This window comes from Colossoma macropomum, unplaced genomic scaffold, assembly GCF_904425465.1.
Source record: "Colossoma macropomum unplaced genomic scaffold, Colossoma_macropomum, whole genome shotgun sequence".
NCBI lineage: Eukaryota > Metazoa > Chordata > Actinopteri > Characiformes > Serrasalmidae > Colossoma > Colossoma macropomum.
The window spans coordinates 18,777-35,477 of NW_023495161.1; the positions used below are offsets into that span (position 1 = coordinate 18,777).

At 38.6% G+C, this 16,701-nt stretch overlaps 1 protein-coding gene across 4 annotated transcripts in view; it reads right to left on the reverse strand.

The window, feature by feature from the left end:
- Positions 1 to 16,701, reverse strand: part of LOC118801058 (ribonuclease inhibitor-like) — a 60,456-nt gene continuing 43,755 nt past the window's right edge. For 3 of the 4 annotated variants that reach the window (XM_036561247.1, XM_036561248.1, XM_036561246.1), the window contains 4 exons: positions 9,396 to 9,572; positions 5,628 to 5,804; positions 3,672 to 3,848; positions 1 to 1,036 (listed from right to left, as the gene is read on the reverse strand). In XM_036561247.1, the coding sequence (XP_036417140.1) occupies positions 1,009 to 1,036; positions 3,672 to 3,848; positions 5,628 to 5,804; positions 9,396 to 9,572 (559 nt within the window). In that variant the 3' untranslated portion in view covers positions 1 to 1,008. The remainder of the gene's footprint in view (positions 1,037 to 3,671; positions 3,849 to 5,627; positions 5,805 to 9,395; positions 9,573 to 16,701) is intronic. The other variant, XM_036561249.1, reaches the window with a different exon arrangement.

The window sequence follows — 16,701 nt, forward strand, 5'->3', positions numbered from 1 at the left end:
TCATTTTAACATCCATTTTATTGGCTTCAGACATTCTATGTAACAGAATATAAATGTAGTGTTAGTAAATATAAAACAACACAACAAGAGTCTATACAAATTTAAATACACTTCTTTTCATTGTATTTACATTTATTTTACACAAGGATAAAAACACGAAAGCTGAGGCAGTTCTCTCATTACAGTAAGATTTTATAATGTCTTACTGTTTATCTCCCTCTAGTGGTGAAGTGTGTAATGAAGCCTGATCCTGGAGCTCTGGGTTACAGACTGACACTCAGCTGAATCTAAAGCACATTCATACTGCACTGCTGTTCACCATCAGAATCACTTTCATTCAGCATCAGAATTTGACAGATTTGGTGCTAAAAACTCAGAACTTCTACACTGAGGACAAACATACAAACAGAATGTAGAGGATACACTAAGCATCTCATATTTAAAGTACAGGTTGACAATATTAAAAGTATTCTATCATTATCCGGATAAATAATGTTATTGTAATAAAAAAAAAATCTGCTTTTATGAGTAAACAGAGTCCTGTTCAACTGGAATTAGAGCTTTGCGTCTGCATCAAAGTACTGTGAATCGTATTGTGCATCATCTTTGTGTTGTGATATTTACAGACTGCAGCAGAAATACATACAGCAGAGTGTGTATCACTGATTTCTATATGGAGAGGTTTTGGAGATGTTTATAAAAGTAATTTCCACTGTTCCTCTCTCTCTCTCTCTCTTTCTCTGTGTGTGTCTCTGTCTGTCTCTCTCTCTCTCTCTCTCTCTCTCTCTCTCTCCCTCTATCAATGTGAGTTGTGCTCTAAGATGAGGGGGTTTCATTGACAGTTTGCTGAATGTGCAGGAAGTGATGTCACAGGGAGCGCAAGCAGTCCTGCATCTGCATCTGTTCGCACATTTAACAAATAAAGAGAATTAAAAAAGTCACAAATACACACATAGATGACCCTCATATACACAGTGTGTCCTCAGATCTGTGAGGGTGAGAATCTCTTCAGACTGGGCATCTCCCTGTTGAGATTCTGTAAGACGAACAGAACAGAAATCAGACATCAGACATGAACACTCATCACTGTCGCATGATCAACTCAGAGCTATTTCTTTAATTAACACTATTAATTAACTAAAATTAAACACTTTTTTCTGCTCTTTTAGCTTTTACAACAAAAAACAGACACAGACACAGACAGATACAGACACAGACACACACACACAATGAAATGAAACGAAAACCAAAATAAAATAAAAAAACAGAAACAGAGCCCCAGCAATAACCAATAACAGCACGCTGACCACACGAATGGGTCATGACTGCCATAAACAGTCTTATTTGACTGATCTGCATTTTCATTACAATCAAGCTCCAGTGACAAAGATGATACAATTGTTTTACAAACTGTATTTGTCTTAACCTTCATCTGCTTTTCGAATACATATGCCAACCCCAGATATTTAATTTTGATGGTAAACATTTAGTAATAAAACATGACAAAAACTGTTTTACTGATATAATAAATGCTACTGTAAATAAACTTAGTAGTAAAACTAAAACAGATGTGATAAATATTCATTAAAATATTTTGAATGCCCCTCCCTGCCTCCAGTACTAAAAACTTATACAAGTTATATCTGCCTTTAGATGTGTTTAGGAAATACTTTGATGTTATGATATAAAAGAGACAATTAATGAAATGTGTTTGGTGTGCAGCAGCTTTCACCAAAAGACAGTGGGCATTTGACTGTACATATCATTCCATCTGAGGCTCAGACTAACATTAACATTAGGTTACTCTATCTGCCATCTGAGAAACTGAAATGTGAGGTTTCTGCTGTCTTTTATAAGTCATGCGAATCTACAGGTTGTTCGGATTTGCTGCTCAATTCTGTGTCATATCAAGCAAGAATCATTGAAGAATCGGTCCCAGAATACCTGTTAAACCATTAGAATCCTTCACATTGTGATATCAACCCATCACAAAAACTGTTGGATGCCACCAAGAACTAACAGAAACTTCTAAAAGTTTCTATCATTTTTTTTAGCAGGGCTTCCAAACTGCAATCCAAAATTAAGAATATCTTACATAAAGGTCTGTTTGAGCTTCACATGTCTGCAATTAATCAGGAGAGTTGCTATAAAATCTTCACCACTGATAGTTTGATGCTAACATGATAGGAAAATATTAACAGGCTAGCAGAGATTAGCTTACCTTAGCAGAATTAACACATAAAAAAGCCATATTGAAAGTGAAGGTTTCTGAATTAAACACTGCTGTGTAATGATGTGCTTGGCTGGTTAATGACCTTGTGACTGTTTATGATCTTTTAATGTAAACACACTTAAAATGTCTCACTGTTTGGTGTCTCTACACTGAGCTCTACAGCAGCCACTGTGGAGATCTCTACCACATAAAGCCACAGCCCTGCTACTGGCAGCCAATGAGAGTTCTGATCATTAATATTAAAATGTAAACAGTCATGAGCTTTAATCCAGTTCCGAGTAGTAAAACATCTAAAAGTATTTTTTGTAGTTCATGCATGAAAGCATTAATATCTACAACTTTCACAAACCCAGCAGAGATCATGGACTACGGCTGGAGTCATCTAAGGAGTGTTAATATACCCTACTTGAGAAAAGGGTTGATTCACCAACCCTATTATACCAACTACTTAAATGACTCTTTTGGAGGAGATCTTCAAATTCATCTCACAAAGGTGTTTTAGAATTTAGAATGGACTTTTTTTTTTTTAAATATTTCTGGCTTTTTCATATCTTGATTTTCTGCAGTTCTTGCCTCTTCCTGCAAGTAAATAATGTATAAAAATTGTGAAAAAACAGTAATAAACTCAGTGGAGCACTGTATGTTGAGTTAGCTAGCACCACATCGTCATGATTCATCTGATAACTCTCAAGGCTGATGTTAGCTCCCTATTGTTAATTTCTGCTCCACCTTAAATAGTGTAGCAGTTACATGCTAGCACTTGAACAGGCATCTGAATGTAAGAGCTACATCATTTAAGGTGGAACAGGAAACAAGAATAAATAGCTAACTTAATCTATATTCACTGTACGAGTCACAATCAGCAAACTGAGGCTGTAAAGCTTGGTGACACCGCTCTACATATACATATTTATAGTCTGTCTGAGGGTTCTTTTGTTTTTTGTATGTGAGTTTATGTGTTTTTAAGCAGTCACCACCACTATCAGCACCCACTCTGGTATTGACTTGACCTATAACATAAGCTCAATTCACAATGAGGCTATGCTGAGTTATCATGCCACTGACATTTTATTGACATTAAACTTGGTACATGGCCCCCTTGGTTCATGGGAGCCTTAGGCTGCTGCCTATTTTGCCTAGTGCAAAGACACCCCCGCTGACGTAGCATCTCCTTTGTACATCTCCTTAAGTTGAGCAGAGCTGAACTGCATGGCACTGCTCAGATCTCTCGCGTCACTGCTTGCCACTGGCTGTCATTTGAAATGAATGACTTGTGGCTGCCTTGCAGCTTTCACTGCTGGCAACGTTTACACTGGGTTTAGAGACAGCTGTAGTGTGGTGTGTGTGAGGCAAGACAGTGAAAGACTCCAACTGCACAATGCAGCACATTGTGTGTGTGTGTGTGTGTGTGTGTAGAAACAATAAGCCAGTAACTCACTGTAGTTTCACCAGTTTACACTGTGGATCCTTCAGTAGATCACAGAGCTCCTTCACTCCTGAATCTCCTGGTTCATTGTAGTTCAGGTTCAGTTCTCTCAGCTGTGATGAGGGGTTTGATTTCAGAGCATTAGCCAGAGCAACACAGTCATCCTTTGTAATTCTGCAGTCAGCCAGCCTGCAGAGAGAAGAAAAACTTGCAACACTTACAGATCAACACACACACACAATACGCAATGAAGTAACAAATAAAACAGTGCAGTTTGCAGGGGTCCCTACTGTTGAGTGAAGCTGAATGTATGGCAAGAACAGTAATGTTATGAGCACAGAGCTTCAGCAGACATCAGGCTGTGACTTCTTTAAAAAGTTCAGTTGTTACTGTTGAAATATGAGTCCATAAAAAGCAACCTCACAGGTTGCTTTTTATAAGTCATTTGAATCTACAGGTTAAACTCTGTTTAACTGATGTACACTTTATATTCTCTTTATGAATAAACTACGAATTACTTGAGTTCAGACTACCTACAACACAGTAATAAGTGAAATAAATGAAATATTAGTAAATGCTTCTTAATTCAATATTTCATCATCATCACCATCATCATCATCATCATCATCTAAAGTGCTTATCCTTCTGGGTTATGGGGTTAATTCAATATTTTGTCTTTTCATTTTAGCATTCTGAAAAAATGAAGGGCAACTGCTTGTTAAGATGTGTCGTACAGAGCTCACATCTGGGTCCAAGCCTCTACTGTGTGCGCTCTTGTCTTTTCAACATACCACAGTACTGTGTCCCTTGATGTTTGAAAAGCTCAGATGGTGGAGCATTTGGATATCTGAGGTAGTCATAGAGTGTTTAGATTTGTATGGTTTGGTGGAGGGCTTTAGCCTAAAAAGGAAAATATGTCTGCTTAAGTTGGCCCTTTATGTGGCTCTTCAGGTAAAGCAGTGAGTTACTATTAATGTTTGTAATATAAGAAGAAGGATGAAACCGATGAATTTGATTCGGTCCGATAGCTGTGACTGTGACGTTGTGGTAACAGACATCTGGTTCTGAAGTGCTAATGAACAAGCCGAGGACAAAAGCAGCAAGTAAAAACTCCCAGGGTTGTGGGGAAGAAACCTTGAGAAGAACCAGGACTCAATAGGTGAACCCATCCTTCTCTGGTCAACACTGGATTGTGAAGATTGTGTTAAACGTGTCCGGGTGTTATTTATGAGAATGTAGCAGGTAAAGTGTTAGATGAAAGCAGACTATAACTTAATGAATGTAATGGACATGGAGCAAGGATGGCTGTTAGAAGGTAGCGGCTGCATATGGGAGTTAGTGATGGAAGACAGAAAAAGGGGGACAGATGGATCATACTCTGGTCACTGAGGGAGGTAGTGTGGCATGAAATGTACTGTTGGCAACAGACTGGATATTCAGGCTCCTATGGACAGAGTCCTGAATGGGACAAGAGAGTGAAGTCAACAGTATGGAGGAAGGCGAATCAGTGATCAGTGATGACTAAGAAAGCAGGAGGTTCCCAGGGACACAGGCAGCATTTTCACAAACAAAACAGTGCTAGTCCAGTCTGAGGGGAAAGGGGGAAGCCAAACTGAAGGGGTTCCTTCGTGGTGAGATGCAGTGATGACCCAGGGGAAAGGTGTGGATGTATTAGAAAGGCACTTGAGGAGCAGGCAGAAGACTGAGGATCATTCAAGAGAGATGAGCAGAGGTCTGTGGGAGAGTGGCATGTGGCAGTACTGGCATCTCACAGCCAGACTCTGAAAACTCAATCACAAGAAATGGAAGGTAGAGATGGGAATTTATAGGGAGTTGCATTGAAAAGTGGAGGGGTTTCAGCCATGCTCCTCCCACCCAAATTTCTGTTATTTTGTAACTTCATTTAAAAAGGTGAAATGAAATTACTTTATTATGTGTGTGCGTAGAAACAAAAAATCAGTAACTCACTGTAGTTTCTCCAGTTTACAGTGTGGATCCTTCAGTAGTCCAGAGAGCTCCTTCACTCCTGACTCTCCTGGTTTATTGCGGCTGAGATTCAGCTCTCTCAGGGGAGATGAGGGGTTTGATTTTAGAGCTTTAAACAGAGCAACACAGCCTTCCTCTGTAATCCCACCCCATGCCAGCCTGCAGAGAGAAGAAAATCCCCTCACACTTATAGCTCAGCACACACAATGCACAATGAAGATTAAAACACAGATTAAACGTAAAATACATAAACACACACACAAACAGCAACAAAGATGAACAGTGCTGCTCAATGAAAGTTGCTGTTGAACAAACAGTGCTGTTGTGAACATGAAGCATTTAATAATGTGAGATTATGTTGTTTATATTACAGTCTCTGAAAATACTGTAGTTTCACAGTTTACTGCTTTTCAGGTAATTTATTCTGAGCCACTGTAGAAGCAAAATAGACACAAAACACTCAGTTTCACAATTATGAAAAAATGGAAACTAAAAACTAACTTTAGAACGTGAGGCACAATAACAATCTATAAAATTAAAATTACATTTAATTTGACATTTTTTACATTTAATTTGGGGGGAAGGGGCGAAGTGGTCCTGCTACTGAACTGCTGCCAGGTGGGGAAGTATTCAGAATTCTCCCCTGGCAGCAGTTCAGTTTTATTCAGCCAAATCAATCTAAAATTTTTATTAAGTATTTTATTTGTATTTTCAGAACTGAGATATGTTGCACTTTGCTGAAGATATTTAATTCAGGTATTCAACATGGATTTCCACACCACCAGATTCTACAGCAGCAGACCGATCTGCTGAGGCAGTAAACTCCTTATTCTCGTTTGCCGCTCTAGACTTTCTAGTTTTCTGTTTACTTTACTTTGCTTTAATTGGTATTCATTGTTAAACAGTATTAATGCTGAGGCGTTTAAGAATCCACCTCCATTTCTGTTCTCGTGGTTTGAACGATTACACCAAATGGCCTTACAACACCCCCTAAGGAGGATGTCCTGTGGCAGAACACAGTAGGTATTTACAACAGGATTCAAATGTCCCACACTGTTCTGTATGACTCTATTGGGGGTGGGGGGTCAGTTGCATAGCATAAAAGCTGTGTGTCTGAGCTGCTGTTCAGATTGGGGTGAGACTATGACAGGTACACTGAGCGCTCTCTTTTTAATAAAACCATCATTATTTCTGCAAACCTTGGTCTCCTGAATCTCTTCCATGGCAAGATCAAAGATTTACAACAGATTATAATACTTCAATATAGTAATCCAAGTATTCAGTAATGGAATACTTTTAAAAAGTAACCCTTCCAACCCTGATGTTACAGCCTGTGTAAATAGCTCCTCCTTTAGGGGTACCACTAGCAGCTGTATACTAGAAGCCAGGGTGCTGGACGTTAGAGGGAATCTGAAGCTGCTAGCTAGCCATAGATATTCGAGGATAGTGATTTATGTGGGTACTATTGATTTTCGTCTGCAGCAGTCAGAAACAACTAAAGATAATCTTAAAAAGGTGTGTCGAGATGGAAGCATAGCAACCATTTACACAAAAGCTTTAGGCATGAACTAAAAAACAGATTACAAATTCTCTTCTTTTGAAATAATATTCTTAATATAAATGATTGAAAAACAAGTAAGAATTTATTTTTACTAATTACAATCTTTAGGCCACCAGTTCCATATTCTCAGTTCTGACAGGAATTTTCTGACTTTCTATCAAGTTTAACAATGTTTTCGAATAAGTAATAATTGTTGGAATTTTTAATGTCCACTTTATCAAACCACAGCATCCACTAGGTAAGGCATTTATATCTAACTTAGACTGTTGGTGCCAAAGTATAATGGAGTCCACTCATTACAACCATACTCTTGACTTAATTTTGACCGTTAAACATAGATCATTTAGCCATTCTTCCCCAGATCACAGCAGTCTCAGATCATTACCTAATCTCATATGAAATCCGCTTTAGTCGTAATATATGTTCATCACCAGCTATCATTTCAAGCATACTGTAACATCCTCCACAGTTGGTAGCTTTATCAGAAACCTCCCAGATCTTTTAGCTTTTAGCATCTGAAAAGTTTAGTTTGTCTGAACCTACTGAATTACATACTATGACTATTATTAGTATTTAGAGGATACTTTTCATTCTACTGTAGATAACGTGGCTCCATTAAAAAGTAAAATAAAAAGACAGAACAAGCTGCCCCGTTGTACAATGATCATACTCGAGCTTCAAAACAGACTGTCTGACTCATAGAGCATAAATAGCATCTGACTAAACCAGAAATATTCTAGTCCATCTGGAAGGATAGCCTTATAGACTATAGAAGAGCACTTACTGCAGCATGCTCAACTCTTCTCTTAATCTCTCCTCTCTGATTGAAAATAATAAGAATAATCCTAGATTATTATTTAGCACAGTTTCTAAATTGACTAAGAACCAAACAGCTACTAAACCCCAGATGCCATTAGCCTACAGCAGCAATGATTTTATAATTTTTTTCAATAAAAAATTGAAACAATCGGGCAAGAAATTCAAAACGCACAGCTAAACTCTACAAACCTGCTGCCTTACAATGACAATCCAGATCCTGAGCACACTGTAACTACTGCAGAGAGACTGGAATCGTTTACCTTACTTCAACACAATGAACTAGTTAAAATCATTTCCTCCTAAAAATCTTCTACTACCATATTAGATCAGAATCCTACAGGTTTACTCAAAGAAATTTTGCCAGAAATTACCAAGCCTCTTCTGTCAACTATAAACTCCTCTCTTAGCCTTGGCTATATCAAACTCTTAAACTAGCAGTAATTAAGCCTCTGATTAAGAAAGCTAATCCTGATCCCTGCAAGTTATCAAATTATAGACCCATCTCAAATCTTACCTTTATATCAAAGATTTTGGAAAAGGCTGTGGCACAACAACTAAGCTGTTTTTATCACATTTTTTCTTGTGTAACACTGAATGAAAAACAGTCCTGAACTCACTGAAGTTAGGTGTGCCCTAACCTTAACCTCAACCCAATACCTAATCCTAACCCTCACCCTGGCCCTAATCCTAACCCTCATATAATCTTTACATGTTACTGAGAATCTGTTGAGTGTTTTATTTAAAAAGGATCACTCAAAATAAAGTGTCACTGCAGAAACTACACACAAAATCTTTACAAATCAAAGGAGGAACCCCACAAAGCAACCTGAAATGCAAATGACAGTAATGTTAGTCCTGCTCAGAGGACTCAGCTTCACTGTGAACTGTTCCAGAGCAGCACTGAGTATCAGATAGTTATTTAAACCTTAACTCGTACAGTCTGTAGAGGGGCAGGTGGTGATCAGAAAGACACTGGAGCAGATTTGATTTGCATGAATCTTTAGGGGAGCCCATTGTTCCAGCAAGGTTTACCAGGAGTGGGAAAAAGCACTGGGGTGAGCAGAGGGGCTTTGTGTGTTTAAAAAGTAAAAAAGTTTAATAGATAAAATAAAGACTAGAACCTGTTTTTTTTTCACATTAAAGGAAATATTGTGTTGTAATGTTATGCATGAGCTAATCATGCTCTGCTTAACCTAGATTTACAAGACAGTTTTGCCTTTTAAACAAGAAGTGTGTGTAAAGTTTAAGCACGCTCAAACTCTATTTACACACCATTGATAAAAATAAGCTTTGCAAGCACAAATATCTTCACAAAGGCATTCCAGGGTGAGAGCATATGTGTGTGTAGAGACAGTAAGTCAGTAACTCACTGTAGTTTCTGCAGTTTACAGTCTTTCTCCTTCAGTAGATCAGAGAGCACCTTCACTCCTGAATCTCCTGGATAATTGTTGTCCAGGTCCAGCTCAGTCAGCTGTGGTGAGCGGTTTGATTTCAGGGCTTCAAACAGATCAACACAGCGTTCATCTGAAATCCTGCAGTCAGCCAGCCTGCAGAGCGAAGAAGAAAAACTCCTCACAATTACAGCTCAGCACACAGACAATACACAAAGGATTAAACGTGAGATTTTGATACTAATATTATAGTTTCTGAAATATTGTGGTTTCACAGTTTACCAATCTTCAGGTAATTTATTCGGAGACACTGTAGAAGCGAAAAACACACAAAACACTTACAATTTTACAATTATTAACACATCAGAACTGGAATATGAGACACAATAACAATAAAAACCATAAACCACAACACATTTTCTGATTCACATTCTGTTCACAATTTACAGTCATATGTAAATGTTTGCTCCTGGTCAAATAACTAATACATGAAAATAAGTAAACACATTCTCTACAGAGAACACAATTCTGCACCTTTTAATGCATATATACTGTTCATTTGCTAAATTTAACATATTAGAAAAAAACATAAGACGTGGCCTGTGAATGTTCTCTGTAGAGGATGTATTAACTTATTTACACTTAGGTGTTCAAAGTTTTGTGTTTGACTGTACTTAAACCAACAGGCTAGAACATGAGTAACATTAGTCACTTATGTATCCCACTGATCTCTCCTCCCCACTATTTGATGTGGCCCAAAGGAAGGTGGGTTCCTTTTTTAGTCTTGTTGAGTCCTGGTTCCTCTCAATGGTTCTTCGTCATACTCTTGGGGAGTTTAACCTTTTGAGACCCAGTTCCTTCTAAAGGTTCTTCCTTATACTCTTAGGGCATTTATCTTTTTGAGTCCTGGTTCCTCTCAGCGGCTCTTCCTCATGCTCTTAAGGAGGATCACCTTTTGAGTCTTGGCTCCTCTCAGTGGTCTTCTAGTTTTTCTTTTTTTCCTTTTCACAAAAATGTGTCTAAAAATACCTGTTTTTGGTGCATTCTCACATTGAAATATACACTAAAAATAACATTTTCATTCATAAATTTGAATCTTTCATTAAAATTCCATAAGGTCCAGTTAGAGAAAATATCCTCAAGCAAAGGTCCAGAACATCATAATGTCTAACTTACATTATGATTCAGTGCCATATACTGTAAACTGAAGTAGCCTAGTAGGTATACGGTATAAGGTATAAGTCCAATTCAGTCATATTTCAACGACATGTATTGTCAATTTTCTCTTTTTAGAGCACAACATGTGAAACAACTTCCCTCTGACTCACTTTCATCTCCGACTGCTGTTCCTCGCCTCGTCCCTCCCCTGTGTGTGTGAGTCACTCACTCGCGTCTGAGTGCTCATTGTAATGCACAGATCTGATTAGCATCACATGTGATATTTACAACGCATGAGATTGGCCTGGGAGTCTCCCATGCTGCTAAAGCTACTGTAAAGGCTAGAAAAGTAAGCTGATTAAAATAGGACCACCCCATGAAAATTAAATAATTCTCCATAGTTTATCAGTTGTAAGTCGGCATAGGACAGTGTCTGGGTCTGGACTCTGGACCACGGTTCGCCTGTTAGTGACCTCTGCTTTAGTGCATTGAGTCACTGCAGGTAAGACATGTACAAACCATAAACAAATTTTATGCTCGTTTTGGTAGTATGCTTTAGCCTAGGATGGTTAGGCTTAGGTGTTTAGGTGCTGTGTTTTTTCTCCTCGTCTTCGCACATGAGCTGTTTGATTTAACTTTCATGACATCTTCATATGAGTCTGCCCACTGTGGCAGTAACCTGCATTGTTGGCTTCGATAATTATTAGGTTTTAAGTTTGTACATCTTCAAATTTTTTGTCTCATTTTAACTTAGTTTTGGCATCTCTGTGTAGAATATGTCTGTGGTGAGCGGAAGATGCTGCAGTGTTGGTTGTTTGTGTGAATCCATCTTTCTTATTGGTTGCTATTGTGAAAGTGTTGGAATATGTAGGGTGACTGCACTGATGTTAGGAATAGCCTATAGCTTGATGGTATGACATTGCAGGACAATAGTGCATTGTGTGTGTGTGTGTGTGTGTGTGTGTGTGTGTGTGTGGAGTGTGGGGGTTGGTCTGTATCATGTAACTCCCAGTCTGAAAACCCCACTCCTGGCCTTTCTTAAAGAATTTACTTGATGTTCAGTACTGCCTGCTAAAATAAAAATCTACATTTTTTTTTCTTAGTAGAGATTTCAACAATGTCCTTGTCAAATTCTTGTAAAGGAAATATGTATATGTGTTTAAGTGCTCTAGATAAGTGCATTTTTGTGGAAAATGCCTGAAGTTCTAGTACAAACCATGTGTGCTTAGTTTGATCATGTGTACCACCAACCTTCTATTAAAAGAGAAATTTATTAGAAATGATTCTTTAAGCAAGTACTTTTGCTTTTTTACTTTTTTATGTACTTTTATACTTTTACTTGACTAAAAAACTAAGTCATACTTCAAATTTTATTTTATTTTTTATTTTTTTACTTAGTACTTTTACTTTAGGAAGAGACTTATGTACTTCTGCCACCTCTGCTCACTCTCATATTCCACTGTAGGTAGCTTTTTAGCAAACACTGCTTGCCTGGCAATTTAACAGCCAAATGGCACCAATGCTGGACTCAACATTAACTCCCACAGAAATCCACATTAGATCACAGGTGGCTTAAGTTTAACTGAAGAGGCAGTAAATCTAAAGTCTTTAGAGATAAATAAATGCTAATCATCTGACAGCTCAGCTAACATTATTAGCCCAGTCACAGCATAATTTATTACACCTCGTAATTTTTAGCTGAAAAACGGCATATGTTGAGAGGTAAAATCTTATGTTTGTTGATCATTATTAGTAGTATCAATGCATACCTCACCACATTGAGACCAGCTTCTAATTTGCTAGTTTCTTATTCCATTTTTTGTTCCACCTTAAATGGTGCAGCAGTTCTGGCACCCATTAGGTAGTACTGAAGAATTAGCTCATTCCAAACATTATAAATACACTAAATGATGTTGAAAGTTTTATTCCATTAAATCTATACAATTCGAGTATGAAATAAAGTTGAGCTTCATGTTTATGTGCACCCTCATTGCGATGCTTCATATGGGCTGTCATACTAGATTTGCTGCAAACAGCTGATTGAACCTTTCTTTCTTTCTATTTTGCTGTGATCTTTGATCTTGTAGTCATTAACCCAAGTTAGTCAGTTCTGTAAGTGTACTTAGTGAATCCATGGGCTTCAGATTAGGTACAATCAAGAAAAGCAGACTGGAAAGGACAATTAATTCAACTATTCTTTATCAGCCTAGATGGACTAACCTTGCCACAATGGTGGATCCCCTATAAGAGACAGTATTATGATATCACATTCCCAAGCCCTATTCACAGGTTAGAGTTTCCACTGTGCCTCTTCTCATTTGAAACTTTTGTCAGTTGCTTTTGTGAGTAAGTGTGTTTACTTTAGCAGGGCTAGTGGATGGACAGCGGATGAGCAACAACTACAGACAAAATCTTTAGAAATCAAAGATGTATCCCCAGAAAGCAAACTCAAATGCAACTGAAATGCAAATGAAAGTAATGTTAATCATATGCAGAGGACTCAGCACCACTGTGAACTGTTCCAGAGCAGCACTGAGTTTCAGATAGTGATTAAACGATCATAAGATCCCTCACATCTAAAGCCGTCGTTGTAAATGAAATTATTACCGATCACGGTTTTGATGCTCTGTGCCTCACAGAAACGTGGATTACACCCGATGAATACTTCAGTCTAAATGAAGCCACACCCCCAGCTATGCACATAGCCCTCGTTTAAGCGGCCGAGGTGGAGGTATAGCAACCATCCATACTAAAGCTTTAGGCGTGAGCCAGAAAGTAGGCTATAAATTCTCTTCTTTTGAAGTTCTTTTACTAAATATACATGATCAAGGAACAAATAAAAATTCCTTTTCATCCATCCATCCATCCATCATCTAAACTGCTTATCCTTCTGGGTCGCGGTGGGGTGCTGGAGCCTATCCCAGCTGTCATCGGGCGGAAGGCAGGATACACCCTGGACAGGTCGCCAGTCCATCGCAGGGCAGACAAACAGACACATACATCCACACATACATACACACTCACACCTAGGGGCAATTTAGCATGCCCAATTGGCCTGACTACATGTTTTTGGACTGTGGGAGGAAACCGGAGTACCCGGAGGAAACCCACGCAGACACAAACTCCACACAGAACGACCCTGGTCACCCGGCCGGGAATCGAACCCAGGCCCTTCTTGCTGTGAGGCGACAGCGCTACCCACTGCGCCACCGTGCCGCCCCAAAATTCCTTTCACTAATTACAATTTACAGGCCGCCAGGGCCGAATTCTCAGTTCTTACGGGAATTCTCTGAGTTTCTATCAAGTCTAATAACGCTTTCAAATAAAATAATAGTTGTCGGAGATTTTAATATCCACTTTGACAATCCTCAAGATACACTAAGCAAGGCATTTATATCTATCATAGACTCCATAGGTTTCACCCAATTCATAAAGGAGCCCACACACTACCACAACCACACTCTAGACTTAATACTGACCTTTGGTGTAGACATAGATAACTTAGCCATTCTCTCCCAGAGCACAGGAGTCTCTGACCATTACTTAATCTCTTACGAAATTCACTTTAGTGGTAATGTGCGTTCATCACCATGTTATTGTGTTAAGTGGACAATAACTTCCTCCACAGCTGGTAGCTTTATCAGAAACCTTCAATTATCAGCTTCTGTCAGCTGTCCATCTAATCATACCAAGTTAGATATTATGACCTTTTAAGCTCTTAGAGGATTCCTTTCAATCTACCTTAGATAGTGTGGCTCCATTGAAAAGTAAAATAGTAAGGCTGAAAAAACCCGCCCCTTGGTATAATGACCACACTCGGGCTTTAAAACAGAACGCCAGACAACTTGAGCAAAAATGGTGCCTGACAAAGCTAGGAGTGTTCTAGTCCGCCTGGAAGGAGAGCCTTATAGACTTTAGAAGAGCACTTGCTACAGCACGCTGAGCCTATCTCTCCTCTCTCATAGAAAACAATAAAAATAATCCTAGATTACTTTTCAGCACAATCTCTAAACTAACAGAGAACAAAACAGTAGGCCACCAGCCTATAACAGCAATGATTTTATGAACTTCTTTAGTGACAAAATTGAAAAAATTAGGCAGACAATTCAGAATGCACTGTTAAAATCTACAAACCTGCTTCCCCATAATGCCAGCCTTAACCTTGAGAATACTATAATCCCTGCAGAGAGGCTTGAATCATTTACCTTACTTCAAGAAAATGTTTAACTAGTTAAAATTGTTTCTTCCGCAAATTCATCTACTTGTATGTTAGATCAGATTCCTACAGGTTTACTCAAGGAAATTTTGCCAGAAATAACCAAGCCTATTCTGTCAATAATAAACTCCTCTCTTAGCCTTGGATACATCCCAAAAACGTTCAAACTAGCAGTAATTAGACCGCTGATTAAGAGGGCTAACCTCGATCCCTGCGAACTGTCAAATTATAGACCCATCTTGAATCTCCCCTTTATATCTAATATCTTGGAAAAAGTTGTAGCAAAACAATTAAGCTCCTATTTGCATAGAAATCAAATACATGAAAAATTTCAATCTGGCTTTAGGCCACATCATAGTACAGAAACAGCACTAGTAAAAATTGTAAATGATCTTTTATTATTCTCTGACCAAGAAAATGTGTCCTTGTTAGTCCTCCTCAATCTTAGTGTGGCATTTGACACAATAGACCACGCTATCTTACTAGATAGACTAGAAAAGGAGTAACAGGAATAGCTCTTTCCTGGTTCAGGTCCTACCTCACTGATCGCTATCAGTTTGTTAATATAAACGGTGAATCATCTGTTCTCACAAAAGTAAAGTATGGTGTTCCACAAGGCTCTGTTTTAGGACCTGTATTATTCACATTATATATGCTACCACTGGGCACTATTATCAGTAAACACGGCATAAACTTCCACTGCTATGCCGACAACACTCAGTTATATTTAGCAAGTGAACCGGATGATAAAATTAAACTTGGCAAGATTGAGGACTGTATAAAAGACATAAAAGACTGGATGTCAAGTAACTTTCTCCTTCTAAACTCAGATAAAACAGAGGTTCTACTTCTTGGTCCAAAAGCAGCTAGAAACAAACTGTCTAATTAAACACTTAAACTTAACAATTTCTCAGTTGCATCAAGCTCATCGGTAAAAAACCTTGGTGTCATTATAGACCCTGATCTGTCCTTCGACGCACATATAACTAATATTACTAGAACAGCCTTCCTGCATCTCCACAATATTGCTAAATTAAGAAATGCATTCTCTCTACAGGATGCAGAAAATTTAGTCCATGCATTTATTACTTCAAGGCTAGATTACTGTAATGCCCTGCTGGCTGGATGTCCCAGCAAAAGCCTTAACAAGCTTCAGCTAGTCCAGAACGCTGCAGCCAGAGTTCTCACTAGAACCAGAAAGTTTGACCATATCAGCCCAGTTTTATCAACTTTACACTGGTTACCAGTTAAATTTCGCATTGATGATAAAATTATCTTACTGACTTACAAAGCCCTAAACGGACTCGCCCCTCAGTACCTGAGTGAACTTCTCTCTCACTATGAACCATCACGCCTACTTAGATCACAAGGTGCTGCTCACTATTAGTACCTAGAATTAATAAAGTTACGTCGGGGGGGGGCTATATTGGAATAATCTTCCTGTTAATGTTCGGGACTCAGACACAGCCTCAGCCTTTAAGTCTAGGCTAAAAACTTACTTGTATAGTCGAGCCTTTGGTAATTAGTTTTCCCTGTCAGTTCTATACCTGCCAGAGTCTCCGCTCCTCTGCTAACACTGTAATTTGTGATCAGTCACCCATTACAGAACTGACTCTCTGTGTGTTTTTCCTTTCTTTCTGTTCTTTGCCGAGTTGAACAGCTGTCCATCCGGCTTGACCACCATTGAGCTTCTTGCTGTACAACGCCATGCAAACCTCACCCTCACAACCTGACCCCACTGATGCTGCTGCTTTTGCTGCATAAACTAAACTAATCAAAATTAGTCATTTGAACTAATCAATCATTTAAACTAATCAAATTAATCACCCATTACAGAACTGACTCTCTGTGTGTTTTTCCTTTCTTTCTTTTCTTTGCCGAGTTGAACAGCTGCCTATCCTGTGCGTCTGA